This window comes from Diabrotica virgifera, chromosome 3, assembly GCF_917563875.1.
Source record: "Diabrotica virgifera virgifera chromosome 3, PGI_DIABVI_V3a".
In the NCBI taxonomy this organism is placed as follows: domain Eukaryota; kingdom Metazoa; phylum Arthropoda; class Insecta; order Coleoptera; family Chrysomelidae; genus Diabrotica; species Diabrotica virgifera.
In genome coordinates this window covers 133,942,333-133,958,629 of record NC_065445.1, presented here as the reverse complement: position 1 = coordinate 133,958,629, position 16,297 = coordinate 133,942,333, and the positions used below count along the sequence as shown (strand labels likewise).

The 16,297-nt window shown below is 32.0% G+C and overlaps 1 protein-coding gene across 3 annotated transcripts in view; it reads right to left on the bottom strand.

The window, feature by feature from the left end:
* LOC114327482 (integrin alpha-PS2) overlaps positions 1–16,297 on the bottom strand; it is a 673,912-nt gene that overhangs the window by 399,000 nt on the left and 258,615 nt on the right. For all 3 annotated transcript variants that reach the window (XM_050646911.1, XM_050646912.1, XM_050646913.1), the window contains exon 2: positions 10,879–11,009. In XM_050646911.1, coding sequence (XP_050502868.1) covers positions 10,879–11,009 — 131 coding nt within the window. The remainder of the gene's footprint in view (positions 1–10,878; positions 11,010–16,297) is intronic.

Below are 16,297 nucleotides of genomic sequence, written 5' to 3'. Positions count from 1 at the left end.
ATATTCGAATATTTAACTTTTTACTAATTTTGTTAAGGGGGGGGGGCATGGTTTGAAATCAACATTTCAAGCACCTTTTCTTGAATTATGTTTGAAATTGTGGTAGAATTATTTTATTTTTAAATTAAATAAACATATTCAGTACAATTCAAAGATTATTCAAAAAAACATCAAGACCAAATATTGAAAACATTCTAGTTCGGATATCTGAACAGTAAACATATCGAATACCTGCTCCGCATAGCAATTAGTGATAAGTTTTTAGTGTAATTACTTTTACGATTAAGGTTGTATATTTAGATTATAGTTTTAACAAACTGTATAAAGGTAAGAGATTTTAATATATTTATTTTCCAATGAGCGTTACATATGATGGGGGTAATAAACCCCCAGATGATATGATTATTGAGGAAAATGACATAGGTAACTATAATTTGGATAACAAATATTCAGAAAATGATATTGGTCCCTATTATGTTACTGTAGAACCAAAAGAAAAAACAAACCGTTTGTCAGCGGTAAAAATGGGTTTCTATCTGTTTAATAATAATACATTTAAAAATGACGTTTTAGATATTAAAAATGTAGGGAAGGACAAAGTTAAATTTATTTTTAAAAGTTTTAATGTTGCTAATTCAATTATTGGTCATGAAATAATAAATTCAAATAAATTAATAGCGTACATTCCTCTTTTTTTAACCACAAAAGAGCCATTATACGCCAAGTGGATACATTCTTTGACGAAAAATATCTATTAGAACACATTGAAAGCGATAGGAAAGTTGTTGAAGTAAAGAGAATGAAGCGCAAAATTATTGATTCAGATAAAGAAGTACAGTTAGTTCCTAGGCAAATGATTATAGTTAACTTTTTAGGAAACAGCCTACCGCAAACTGTAAAAATTAATTTGGTTCGTTTTACGGTAGAGCCGTATATTTATCCGGTAGTTCAGTGTTTCAAATGCTTTAGATTTGGACACACGGCAAAGTACTGCAGGAGTACAAACTTTAAATGTAAGAGATGCAGCCAAGAGCATAGTGACGGGAATTTTCAATGTAATAATGTAGAATTCTGCATTCATTGTAATAAAACTGGACATCAATCTATTTCAAAAAAGTGTCCAAAATATCACACTCAACACAATATTAAAAAAATAATGTCAGAAAAAAATATAACCTTCAAAGAAGCATAAACACTAGAAAAAAATCCAACTTATTCTAAAATAGTACTTAATAATAGATACGATTTATTGAACAATCAAGAAAATTTTCCTTCTCTTCAACATAATGAGGATAGTAATTCATCGGCTAAAAATTGGGTACCTAAGCCAGTACATCATTTTCCTAAAAAGCGTAAAGCTAACTCACCCATAGAAGTTAAAAATGCACCTACTTTCACACCTAAAGCAATTACCCGACCATCTACTTCTAAAACCATTTTACCCAATCCTTATAGAGACGAATTTCAACAATATAAAGAAAAACTTCAACTAGGAATTTTAGAGAAAATACCCAAAATCTTTGAAAATATTTTCAAAAAATTTGAAATGACGGTACCAAATAAACAATTGTTTTATGAAACACAAAACGAAGTAAAATACATTACTAAACTCAATATCAATTAGTGATAGCGAAGACGATAACTATAGTTAAAATGTTACATATACTTCAATGGAATTGTAACTCAATTATTAAAAATAAAGCTAACTTACAATATTTCTTAAATTCTTCTAGCTTATCATTTGATATTATTATTTTAAATGAGACTTGGTTATCCAAGAAAAGAACTTTTTCTCTTAGTGGATTTAATTTTGTTCATGTGGATAGACAAGATGGTTACGGAGGGGTTGGTATACTTATTAAAGACAACTTATGTTTTTCGGAGTTAAATTTAATAAAAAATTATAACAGTGATATTGAACTTTGCTGAATAAAACTTAATACTTTCAAAATTTCTCTGGTTTGTATTTACAAACCTCCTAACGTAAAGGCTACTACAAATGATTGGTTATCAATATTTTCACAACTACATGGTGATGCATTAATATGTGGTGATTTCAATGCCCATCACACCAATTGGGGATCCGCACTAAACAGTACACAAGGGAACAAGTTGTCAGATGCAATCGAAGAGACTAAATTAACTATATTAAATGATGGTAGGCCAACTAAACTAAGTCGTCCTAATGAAAGACCATCAGCTATAGACCTTACTCTTGCCTCCGGAAGCTTAATAAGCCAATGTGAATGGAACCCATTAGATGATGATTTCGGTACCTTACATTTTCCAATTGTTATTTCTGTAGGTAGGGACCAACATTCTCCTTCTCCTAACTTAACTAGGAAATGGATTGAATCTACTGCCGATTGGCAGCTTTTTCAAAACCTGGTAAATGAATATATAATAAGCAATAGGGAAGATAAAAAACAAAATAATAATTTTGCATTACTTACAAATGCTATAAATATTGCAGCTTCTAATTCTATAAAATCTCGTACCTGCAAGGTAATTAATCACAAAAAACCAATTTGGTGGGACGAAGAATGTACCCGAATGGTTTCAGAACGAAAATCGGCATTGCTTGATTACAATCAATTGTCAAACTTTCATAACTACATCAACCTTAAACATGTTCAGGCCAAGACGAAAAGATTGTTTAAGACAAAACAACAGGGCAGTTGGATAAAATTTGTTAATGGATTGAATAAAAATACACCAATATCGAAAATTTGGTCCTTTGCAAAAAAAATTTCAAATAAAAATTCTTTTTCAAAAAAACCACCTATTTCAGAATCCATTATCAATCAAATTTTCGATATAATATCTCCAAGTCTTGCTCCGAACATTCTTAATAACTTTCATACAGGTCAAAGAATATATGAAATTGAAAACCCGTTTCATATCATAGAATTGGAAGCTGCAATAAAAAATGGGCCGAGTACGGCCCCTGGAAAAGATTTCATTACGTACGAAATAATTAATAATCTATCGAATGAAGCTAAAAATATCTTGTTGGAAATATATAATGATTGGTGGGTTAATGCAAATTATATTAACCAACTAAAAGAAATAACTATTTGTCTCATTTTAAAACCGAAAAAAGATAAGAATATGGCAACTTCTTATCGTCCTATATCCCTTATGTCTTGTCTAACAAAAACTTTTGAAAGAATGATCAAAACACGTGTTGAGTGGTTTATTGAACGAAATGCCTTATTGCCGCAAAATCAATATGGTTTTCGTAGGGGTTGTAGTAGTTTAGATGCAGTTACCCATTTAGTTAATGATATTCAGATGACACTCTCAGAAAATAAATATTTAGTTAGTCTATTTCTTGATATAAAAGATGCATATGACTCCGTGGATTTAAATTTACTAAAAAATAAAATGATAAATATTGGTCTCAGTAATAATGCTTCTCATGCTATAGTGCAGATTTATCACTCGCGCAATATTTACATTAGGGATCATAATAACGTATTACATGGCCCCAGAACTGTCTATCAAGGTATACCTCAGGATTCTATATTAAGTCCTACACTTTTTAATATATATTCAGCTGATATACACTCCTTGGTTAACAAAATTCACGGAATTCACTGCATTCAATTTGCGGATGATATCTGTATATATTCCATCCAACAAACCTATGATGGTTGTGTGGGGGCTTTGGAAACCATGATGCAAACTGCAATTAAGTGGACTGACGATACTGGTATGACATTATCAACAGAAAAATGCTCAGTTCTCTTCTTTACCAGGCACAGGCTGCGCTCGCCGAGGAACCTAGCCTTGTGTGGGCGTACCATAGCAGTGGTAAATGAATATAAATATTTGGGCATAATTCTAGATACTAAATTATTATGGACTAAACATATACAGTACGTCAAAAGTAAATGTGACAAAGGTTTTAATTTATTAAGATATGTCACAAATTGTAAATGGGGAGCCACTCTAGATATTGCAGTTATGTTTTACAGAGCCTATATACGATCTATTATGGATTACGGATGTTGTCTCTACGGATCCGCGAGTAACACAAATCTATTATATATTGATAGACTCCAGTACAAATGTCTTAGGACTTGTATGGGGGCAATGAAATCAACACCTGTGAATGCTATATTAGCTGAATGTAATGAACAACCATTACAGTTCCGTAGAAAACTGCTTGCCCAAAAGTATATTATTAAACTAAAAACTCGGGAATCTACAATGATAGACAAGTTAAACAAATTAGCAATCGAAGACCTAACCAATAAATATTGGAAAATTAAAAACAGTCCACCACTAGCAGAAGCTGTTATTGATACCAAACACCTTTCGGTTACTTACGGCAATTATAAAAAACTACCAATGTTTAACATAAATTATATGCAATTAATTAAAAAACATAGAGTCATAATACCGAAGTATACAGAGTCCAAACAAATCAACAAAGCAATACTAAATTCCGTACTAGAAGATTTTGTAGACAAAGACATAACTACTCTTTACACTGATGGATCTAGGACGATAAATGGCGTCGGTTGTGCCGTTTTTATTCAAACCGCCAACCAATCATTATTGTATCAGCTCCCAAAACATAGCAGTATATACACTGCAGAATTATTTGCTATTCAAAAGCCATAAGTTGGTTAATATCAAAAAATATTGAAAAAGCAGTTATTATGTCAGATTCTCAATCTTCATTGATGTCTATTCAAAGTACCAAATTCGAGACGCTAAAATGTCCAATATTATGCGACATTAAAAGATACCTTCAAAATATTGATGTAACTTTTGTTTGGGTAAAAGGACATATAGGGATAATGGGTAATGAAAAAGCTGATCAATTGGCTAAACTTGCAATTACAGAGGGAGAATTCTGTAATATAATTACTGAAAGAGATAACAAAAATATTATACAATTTAACATCCAGTCGCAATGGGAAAATCAATATATTAATCTAGCAAATTCATCATTCAACCCATACTTTAGTATTCATCCAAAATTGCCAGGTTCTTCTTATTTTAAATTAATGCACACACACTCTAAATTATTTTCCGCCTGCTTATTTCGTATTAAAACAAACCATGGCAAATTTCCTGCTCACTTATCCAAATTAGGTATAACACAAAATGCATTATGTAGCTGTGGGTCTTTTGGAGACTTAAATCATATATTTTTTAATTGCAATAATTATAACTTAAATACAAAAATTCTAATACAATCACTTATTCAAAAGAATTATTTACCACCTTACCATATCCATAATGTTGTCTGTACCACTGATATGAACATATTAAATCTGCTAGTTAGTTTTCTCAAAAGTAATAATATATATTTATAAATGTTTATAATATGAATTTATTTTATTATCGTACATAATTATCTTGATAATTATGACATAAAAAAAATCTGTGGCAAATGGACTTGCATCCAAGCCAGAAACAAGCACACACACACACAAATATTGAAAAATAACCTAACGCGTGGCAAATTTTTACAGGAAGCTCCAAAAAAATGGATTTTGCAGTAGAACTCGTCAATGGATCATATGAAACAAAAAATTCAAAAATTTTTATTAGCTTATGTTTCTCGAGGTAACGCTGTTTTTTACGCTGTTTTTAACGAGTTTTTTAGTTTTAACGATTTTTGAGTTTTTGATATCACTCAAAATACAAGTCAAAATAACGAAATTTTTGTAAAATAGGGTCAAACTCAACATATTTATTATTGTTAACCAAAACATATCTTGACAGAGTTACCTCACGAAATGTTTAAAGAAAATCTATGAAAAATTTCAGGTGGATCTGTTAAGTTTTTGAGTTACAATGTCCACCGCCTTTGAAAAAAGCAATTTTGAAAAAAAAAACGCGTTTGGTTTGAAAACTTTTATTTCAATTTGTTTTTTTGTCTGTCAAATCGTAAAGTGGTGCACGCCGGAATATGTTTTTGAATCGCAAAGTAATTTACAAAAGAGACGGGAACAGCTGTTAAACGTTGCTCACTACGCTCAAGCTACTGCAAATCGAGTCGAAGGTAGGGATATTAAACATGCTTTACTTCCGGTAATTTTACTCCGGTCAAGCTGAAAATTTTAGAGATTATTCTTGAAGTTTATTTATTTATTTATGTACTTTCATTTAAAATAAAGTCTAAAATAAATATAGTTATGTACTTTCATTTAAAATAATAAAAAAATTAAAAATTTCAAATTTTTCAAACCGTAACCCTCCCTCCTAAACAGCATTCGCACTTAATTAAGCTTGGTATTTCACTAATTTTTCACTAATATTGTTCTGAAGCTATTTCCTTGTGACATCTTATGCAATTTAATATTTTATTTGGGAATAAGCCACAATTTAAGTTTGAAATTAAATTTATTTGACGTTTAGATTTAGACAAAACATTAATAAATTAAGCATTTATTTAATTAGTTTAATTCATTAAGGTTTTGTATTTTGATAACGATTACCGAAATGGAAATCTAAACGTCAAATAAATTTATTTTCAAACTTAAATTGTGGTTTATTCACAAATAAATAGTAAATTCTATTTTCACATTGCTATTATTTACTTAAATATTTGAAGGGAAATTCCATGCTTAAATAGATGCAAACACGCTTCATACGTAATATGCAACACGCGTCATTTAAATCAAAATAAACAAAGTTATAAATTTTGAAAAATCTTAGATCCCCTTCACTGTTTTTGATTTCTTTGAAAGAATTAAATAATATAAAAATATGCACGATGATTTTAATCCTATTGAACGAATAATTCACAATATTAGTTATAATTGAAATGACGTTGGCGTTGACTACTTGCAAAACATTTTTGCCCAATACCTGCTCACGGATTAAGCAGTGAAAAATAATAACTGATGTTCTGAAAATTGTTCATGGACGTAATCTTTAAGTTTTCTCAAAATTACAATATTTGCTCCTCTTAAATATGGTGCTCCGTCAGTTGTTACACTTACTAGGTGGTTACAGCGCTAATTTAAAATTTTCCAAACAGTTCCAGACTACTTCAAACATATTGTTTCCATTTGTTGAAATTTCGTGGATTTCATTCAGGCAGCCGAAAAAACTCTGCCGGAAACCCAAAATATTGCCCACGTTATGTTGAAAATTTGCGGAAAAGTCACCCGCTGCGAAAGTGTTAATTATATTAGCTGTGCGTTATCTATATTTATTTATTAATATTAGCAATAATTAAAAAAAACTTAAAATGAAAATAATTCACTTTTTTTCCGCGGGCCGCAAAAAAATGTATAATTTAGCCGCATGCGGCCCGAGGGCCGCACTTTGCCCACCCCTGAGTCTAGGTAATACAAAAAATAGGGCAAAAAATATAGGGCTTACAAAAAATATCTAGGGCATGAGATTCGTTTGGGCCGAGATAATCCGACAACTAAAATACAAAGAAAGATAGGTTTCACACGGGATACTTTTGGTAGGTCGAACAACATGTTCAAGTCTAATTGAGTGTGTTAGACTGATAATGGGTGCGTTCACCAGACCAGTGCGCTACGTCAGCGCTCTGCAACTGTTTAAGATTTTTCTGGTGAACGTCATGTCAATTTAGGCTAAACTTCAACGTGTTGATGAATCGGTCGCCATTTTATTGAACGTAGTATTTGTATCGCTTCAATATTGAACGTGTTTAAGAAATATATTGTAATGGCGCGATTATTTGAAAATATTTATTTTACAATGGTTTTAATTATAAAGTAATTGAAACTTAGGAGAAACATAATTGTATATGCTCACGAAATTGTAAATCTGTGTATTAAGGAACAATATTTTCAACATAATTCATATTTACGTGATAATTATTATTTATTTATGGTGGGTCATCCAATGGTTCTGCTCTTCCAAGTCCAGCACAGTCAGCAGCACCAAAAATTAGTTCTTATTCATTTCATTATCAAACATCAATAAAGGTAGTATATTATCCATTTTTGAATTAAATTTGTTTAAGATACGTCCAATTTATCGTTGAAGGATAAGTATAATAAATCAACAAAAACAGCGAATCTCGTTTTAGGTTAGGTTCATAGATAGAACAGGTGGGAACACAAAAAAACCAACTGCCAACTATGAAAGTGTCAAACGGAAAAATACCATTCACCAGACTAAACGTAGTTTTAAAGCGCTGCAACATAGCTGTTTAGTTGAAACTTAAACCGATTATTTCTGGTGAACGCAGCCAATGACGTACGCGATAGAAACAAAAGGTGACACATTGGAAACCAATAGAATATTGAGAACATCAGAAATAAGAACAAAGAAGTCAATAACGAGTAAAACACATGTTATAACGGGTATAACAACCCAATAAGAGATCTCTGTTTCTTGATCTTTAAATAAGACAAAATACAAGATAATGTAGCTTATAAAAAAGTGAAAAACGGTGTAGGTGTCTATAGAGTAAGTAGAAGCAGAGTTATATAGAATGAAAAGTCGGCTCTTATTTGTCAAGTTCTATAATGTAATGTAAATCGAATATTTCAACGTGAACAACCAAAAAACCAAGCACTTTTCTGGAAAACTCATCATAACTCTTTCAAAGTGTTTAGAACAATCTATATTTTTGTTTTTTAAAAAAGTTTCTAGCAATAAAAGTAAGCAAGTTACGCTCAAAATAAAGTTGGTCCCTTTTTTTGATAAAAAAAATGTGAAAATCGCCCCAGAAGTAGCATACCAATAATTGAAATTAATCGTTACCGGTTCACAAGTTAGTTTACTTATTTATTGTTTTTTTGATCTGTAATTTTCACCGGTTCAAAGTGTTTATTTTTGAAAGGGCTGTAGTTTAAAGGGTTTGAACGAGTCACTAATGACGAGTGTATGCAAATTTTAAACAGCCAAAGTATTGACGCAGTGAAAAAATTCTATAAAATAAAAGTTTCTTAGAATTATAGTCAGTTTTATTCACTTCGGGGATTATTTTGTACATATATTTTGGCACTCTCGAGAAGGGTGGTAAACCACACATCGACACAATATCCCTTTTTTTCTTTGTAATGGAATGGAAGCATTATGTAACGAAAATGGGCAATAGGAGAGAATAGCCCGAGTGGCAAGAGGTTCAAAATCAACGGGCGAGAGACCACTTAGGAAGATCCTTTAAAAGGTGGCGAGATAGCTGGCAGTCGCTGAAGAAAATATCGGTGAAGAACAGGCCAAGAGGTATAATACAAGAAGAAGAATTACCTACAGCTGTGAGAGTGGCATATTTTAAATTTGTCAGGTCTATGTATGTAAGACGCTGGTATCACCAAGTGATTTGTTAATGCATCAATAAATATAATTTCAGACTTTAAATCTGTAGGTACATAATATAAAATGTCGTGGTATGATTGAAGTGTTACTTTTGTATCAAAGAACAATCTGAAAGGAATGATGAAAATTTGGGAATAGGTAGTTGAAATTGTCTATTATTATATAAGAAAAAGTTTACAATTCTACATCCCCTCCATTTTACAAAAATGAACGGGAATACCCCCTCTCGAAGGTGAAAAATATACATGTAAAATAAGACCGGAATTGGATAAAATGACTAATGCTAAACAACTTTTGTTCTATAGAGTTTTTTCGTTAAGTCAATACTTTTCGAGTTATTTGCGATTGAATATGTTTATTTTTAACAACAAAAAACATATTTTGGAGGGTTTTTCGGAGATAACGCAAAAAGTAAGTATTTTATCGAAAAAAAAATATTCTTAGCAAAAATATAGCTTGTAAAAAACTGAAAAAAATGGTGTATGCATGAGGTCTATAGACCCAGTAGAAGCAGGGTTGTAGCTAATGAAAAGTAGGTTCTTCGCCAAATTCCAAATCGAATATTTCAATGTGAAATAACCCAAAAACGGAGCACTTCTCGGGGAAAATTCATTTCAACTTTTTTAAAGTGTTTAAAAAAAGGTTTATGTTTGTTTTTTTAACTAACATTAAAAGTAAGTGAGTTGCACTCAAAATATTGTTGGTCCCTTTTATTTTTTGGTAAATAAAATCGCGAAAATCACCCCCTAAATAGCATTACAAATAAATTTTATCATTACCACTTGACAAGTTACTTTGCTTATGTATTATTTATATGATCTGTAAGTTTCATCGGTTCAATGTGCTTATTTTTGAAAAAGCTGTAGTAAAAATGGCTTGAACGAGTAACTAATCACGAGTTTAGGCAAATTTTGAACAGCCATAGCATAACCAATTTTTGTCTAACAAGAAACCAAAAAATCAGAAATATTCAGAAAAGCAAAACGAACATTTTATTACTCTGAGATTTTTGGTATTACTAATAATTTTTAAGTTAATTCCATAAAAAATTCCATTTATTTCAAAATTAAGAAAAAATGTTTTATTTTAAACTCAATTTTTTTCAAAAATGAGCACTTTGAACCAATGTAACTTATAGATGATATAAACAATACATAAGTAAAGTAACTTGTGAAGCGGTAACGATTAATTTTATTTAAGAAGCTAATTAGGGGGGTGATTTTCGCGATTTTTTTAACAAAAAATAAAAAAGACCGGCAATATTTTGAGCGTAACTCACTTTTAATGTTAGAAGTTTTTTTTTAAATAAAAATAAACCTTTTTTAAATACTTTAAAAAAGTTGTAATTAATTTTCCTCGAAAAGAGCTCCGTTTTTGGGTTATGTAGAATTGTAAACTTTTTCTTATATAATAATAGACAATTTTCAACTACCTATTCCCAAATTTTCATCCTTTCTTTATTTTTTTGGAGGTTTTCGTAAAATTTTGTGTTCCCTGATCGGGCTATTGTGGTACGTCAGAGAATCTACATATAGGTTCATTTTAATCTCTAAAATGCTAGTACTGTTACTTCTTATGACTTTCTTTCAAAAAACTACTTACTTGTTCTGTCAAATGGAATTTGATCACAAACACTGTCAGCATCCGATCGACATTTGTAAACTGTCCCACCTCTCTTAACTATTTCGGGATTTTGATACCTTGATTGCCCTTCCGGCGCTCCCACTAAAATCCTGTAATAGAAAATTTAGAAATCAAAAAGTGTATCTATACGGTTTTATTATATTATTAAGTACATATTATACGATACAACGATTTCATTTATATTATTCTAATTTCTACTAATACTATGGGCTTGTTGAATTGAAAAGCATCTTTTGTCAGGTTACCTTTAAAGCAATTGTAATCACTTGTGATAATAATATGTATTAATCAGAGTGCGGTTATTCAATTTTAGTGTGCCGAACAGTGGCGGCCGGTTAGGGTCGGCAGGGTCGGCAGTGCCGACCCACTCATTTATATGGATATAGATTTTTTAAATATTTGTACCTGTGAAGTAAAAAAATCTGTCAGATAATACAGACAGCTATCACTTTTAGAATCAATGGAAATTAATAAATTGTAAAATACAGATATAATTCTGAATGACCAACTCGAGACAAACAGCTCCCCACTCCTTAACCTCTTCAGTTAAAGACTTAAAAAGGCAAACACATTGTAAAATATATCACTTGAGAAAGGCACTTTGCCGAAACAGCTGTAGTAATAACATAGTTGTAATAAATTTTGTGGAAGTATAGAAAACAAACGTTTTTCAGTGTTTTATTGTGAGATAAAATGAACTTCCATCAAGTAACGGTCGAATCCATCAATAATTTTATTCATGATTTTTAAAAGGATTTGATCAATCCGAGCGTTAAGTGATCCCTGCGCATAACAGACTTCTCAAAAAATGAATGATCCGAGCCATTCATCTGACTGTTCAGCTAGCCGACCCCAACCCATCCGTAGCTTGACGATTTACACGTAAAACTCAACGAAATAACAAGTCGATGAGCAAGCGAACATTCATTCTCTCCGTAGAGGCATTAAAGCGCCAGGTACGGCACATTTCAATCTGCCGCATGCCGGTCTGTGTTTCATTTGGAACCATCGGCACAAATTGTCAAAAATAATCATGCCGTTTTACGTCGTTTAATCATGTTTAATTGATATTGTAAATAAGTTGACAGGAATTATCATTTATTGTTTAGTGGACACGATGGATCGAAGCATTTGTTAAAAATCAAAGTAATTATAGAGAATTAATAAAATTGTTTTAGAAATATTTACTTTCTGATTCGAAGATACATTTTGAATAACGTTATTGAATCTGAGATTTAGAAAACTATTTGCTTTTCGCTGGAAGTAGATGAAACTTCTGATTATCATGTCATTCACAATTATCAATAATTATTGTTGTTCGAGACCCGTTACGTGGTAATATTTATGAGAGGATTTTAGGTTTCAGAGACGTGAGTAAAAGCAATAAGGCAGAATATATTGTTGGTGTTTTAAAGAACAGATTAAAATTTTTTGATATCAAAAATAAATTGGTAGAACAAACTGGGGCAATCTATGACGGCGTTGCTGTGATGTGTGGTGAATTGAATGGTCTTCAGGCAAAAGTTAAAACTATTGCATACAAGCTTTATTTACTCACTATTATGCGCATATAATGAATTTAGTTTTGCATAATACGTGTAAAAAAAAATAAAGAATATCGTCTTTTCTTGCCAGTTTAGCTCACCTAAACGGACTACTGCTTTAGAACAAATTTGTTTCGAAAAAAAAGCAAACAGTTTGTCAGACGCGATGATATTTTAAATCTCGATTAGTTTTAGCTAAGCAGATTATCTCTGGTAGTTCTAGTATATCTGTAGCAGATTATCGTGAACAGCTTTTGGAAGTTTTTGATTTTATTATCGAAGGCGACGATTTTGAAAGTGGCGATACCTCGATCCGTGAAGCAATCGGTTTGAGAACTTTATTAAATAATTACTCTTTTAATATTCTTTTAAATATTTTTAAGACAGAATTTGCCCAAGATATGCATTGTTGTTCAAAATCAGTCAACTGACATTAATTATTCCAAAAATAGAATAAGAAAGATGGTGCAAAATCTCAGAGATTTTCGTAATGATAGTAGTTTCCAATATATACGCAGTGACGTTTTGGATTCGCTTGATATTTCCGAAACATCCCAAAAAAGACAACGACATGATACCTATATAATATCTCGAAAAACGAGTAGGTATATCTTGAAATTTTGGATACCTACTATTATATGCAAATAGATACTCGTTTTTCGAATTTTGAAGATTTGCAAATTTTTGACCTCTTTGACGATTCAAAATTTAAAAGTTACCTTCGCCAAAAGAATTTCCTAGATATTTATTACCTATTACAAGTTAGGTACTTAAAAATTATGCCGATCCAAATATTTTCAGAAAGTGGGATAAGTTACATAATATGTGTATGTATAATTCTATGTAGTAAGTACTGCAATTCATTACAACAAACCGTTCATAAATTTTCTTATTACCACCAATTGTTGCCTCATATAAACGGGATTTATCGTGTCTCAAAAGAATCAACACGCATTGTCGAAACACCATGAAACAAGAGAGACTGTCAAGTACATCAAATAAAAAAAAAACAAAAAACAACAAAATCTCCTATGATGATTTAAGCCTTTTAGTTTGATGGTATACTTATATGAGACAAAAGAACCTTGCCGACCCTGTCTCTAAGGCCACGAGCCGCCACTGGTGCCGAAGGTTTGCAAACATTGCAAATCCATACGCAAATTTAACTAGTGTATGGAAGCGCATGTTGTGCGTATCCAACTGTTAAGGAATGGTGTCGAAAATTTATGAGTAGAAGACATGCGATGAATGATAAGCCACGACCAGGTACATTGAGTAATGCATCAACAGACAGAAATGAGGCATGTTGCACAAAAACTGGGTCAGAGTAAGTTTCTGCGCAATGGGTTCCTCGTCTGTTTTCAAAGGACCAAAAAGTTTGCATATGCGTTTATCTTTGCAAGATCTCACGGAATACAGGCAAAACGGTAATGACTTTCTGTCGTCAATAATAATTGCTGGCGACGAATCTATAGGTCGTCTAGAATATATAGACGATCTATAGGTGTCATCATGATCTTATATTGGCTTGTCATCCTACAATGTCTCCAAGTGTCCTTCTTCTGCACGACAATGGTCGGTCTCATGTTGCCAACGTAGGGAAAGACAATCTACAACGAAAGAGATGAAGGATATTACAGCATCCACCCTATAGTCCAGATTTATCGCCTTGTGATTTTCTTATCTTTGGACCACTAAAAAAAGCGCTATTTCATCGTTTTCAGTCGGACAAAAAAGTACAAAAAATGCCAGAGCACATTGTGCTCAGTACATGTTATGTACCTACAATATTGTAGGAAACCCAGCGGAAAGAAGACGGTGAGGAAGACCTGCTATGAGATGGAAAACTTACCTAGGAAATACTATGATAGGTAGACTTCAAAAATGTGACTGGGAGAATTAAGTGCTGTGGAGGACGAAAACAGCGAACTCATGAAGAGCCGATGATGCAGAAGAATAATATTTATATTAATAGTAAATGAATTATGGCACTTTTATTTTTGTATTAGGAAATACTATGATAGATAAAGACTTCAAAAAGCTGACTGGGAGAATTAAGTGCCGTGGAGGACGAAAACAGCGAACTCATGAAGAGCCGATGAAGAAGAAGAATAATATTTATATTAATAGTAAATGAACTATGTCACTTTTATTTTTGTTGTTATAAACCTCGGTAATATGTCACAAACTTCAAGTATTTATTGCTTTTAAGATTGTATGAAGCCATCCTGATTAAACTTTTTAACGAGATAAATCATGCCAAGTCTATTGTCTTGATTAAATGAGATTAGCGTAAGGAGAATAAACGAGCAAAAAGGAACACAATAATTTGTCCCCTGTCGGAGACTAATAATTCGTTCATCCTCAATTTGAATTGTTTGCCGTTGCCGATCCACCTATAAACTTTTAATGGTTGGACTTGACAACGAGCCAACACTACTAAAACCAACTTACCTATATTTTTTTTCGTGAATTTATTTTGAGACTGGCGTTCGTTTATTTTTGACTGCGATTTGTCATTGTTATTGGGGAACTCGATACTATTATAATTGGAATATAAAAAAAGAAATTTTTCTTCTGTCAATGACCTTCTCCGCAGCAGCTATTAAAAGGGGGAGGGTATGGTTTGAAATCAACATTTCAAGCACATATTTTTTAAACATGAAGAGAAGTATTCATATTTCTCAAATGTGGTCTTGAGGTAACGAAGTACAAAAAACTCGAAGAAGTAAATACCACAAAATTTTTATATTAAAAGGTCATACAAGGACGCGTTTCGGCTCATCACGAGTCATCAATAGCTTTATGCTATGGCTCCACGGGCAACAAATTTACGCTAGCAGGAGCCGTAAAACAAACTTAAGCGAACGGCTCCACGGGCGAGAAATTGACGCTAGCAGTAGCCGTAAAACTAACTTAAGGTTCCGCGGAACGGAATAGGAATAGCCGAACTGTACCGACTACAGGACTTGTGCGTAGTTGGTTCAGTTCGGCTATTCCTATTTCGTTCCGTGGAACCTTAAGTTCGTTTTACTGCTAGCGTCAATAGGGAGTTTTTGTGCACACAAATACGTAAACGTAACGCATCTTTTTGACATATACGCTTGCGCATTAATGGTTCAACTCGATGCGTATTACCTAAAGTAACGTTGTGATACGTACGTGAGAACGCATCCCTATCGAGACGAAAGTCACCGAATGCACTCGAGGATCTTGCCCGATTACCTACCAAATGAACATTTCATCAGCGTACTACCCGTTTATAAACATTTTAAGGTTATATTGGTTATTGGTTTAGCCTATTTGAGTAAAATTATTCTGTGTTTGTAATTGGAAATTGGAAGTTCATAATAGATTTAAAATTTTATTGTTTTAAGTTGTCTATTAATAAAGCAAAACAAACACAATGAGCAAAATGACCTAATTTCAGTAAAATTTTCAAATAAATATGACCAAACTATTTACATACTGTAATTCTGATGCAGGTACAATAATTTACAACTAAAAAGTAGGTATAAACAAAAATAAAAAAATTTTAACCTTAAGGAAAAATAATATTTTTTATTTAAAGAGAAGCAATTAAAACCGTACAAGTTCATCATTCATTTATCTTTTTTTTACATTTGTATATTAATTGTATATTGTGTGAACATTGTTTTATTTGTTTAATGTCAACGGAATTTAAAAATGACTTTACAATTTGCTTTACGTTACGTTAAGGCAGTTACAAAAACTACCTATTTTAACGTTCATCCTCTACGACACGTTAGTTGCTTTACGTATACGGAGATGCATTACGTTACGTAGCAACAAAAACTCCCTAATTTCTCGCC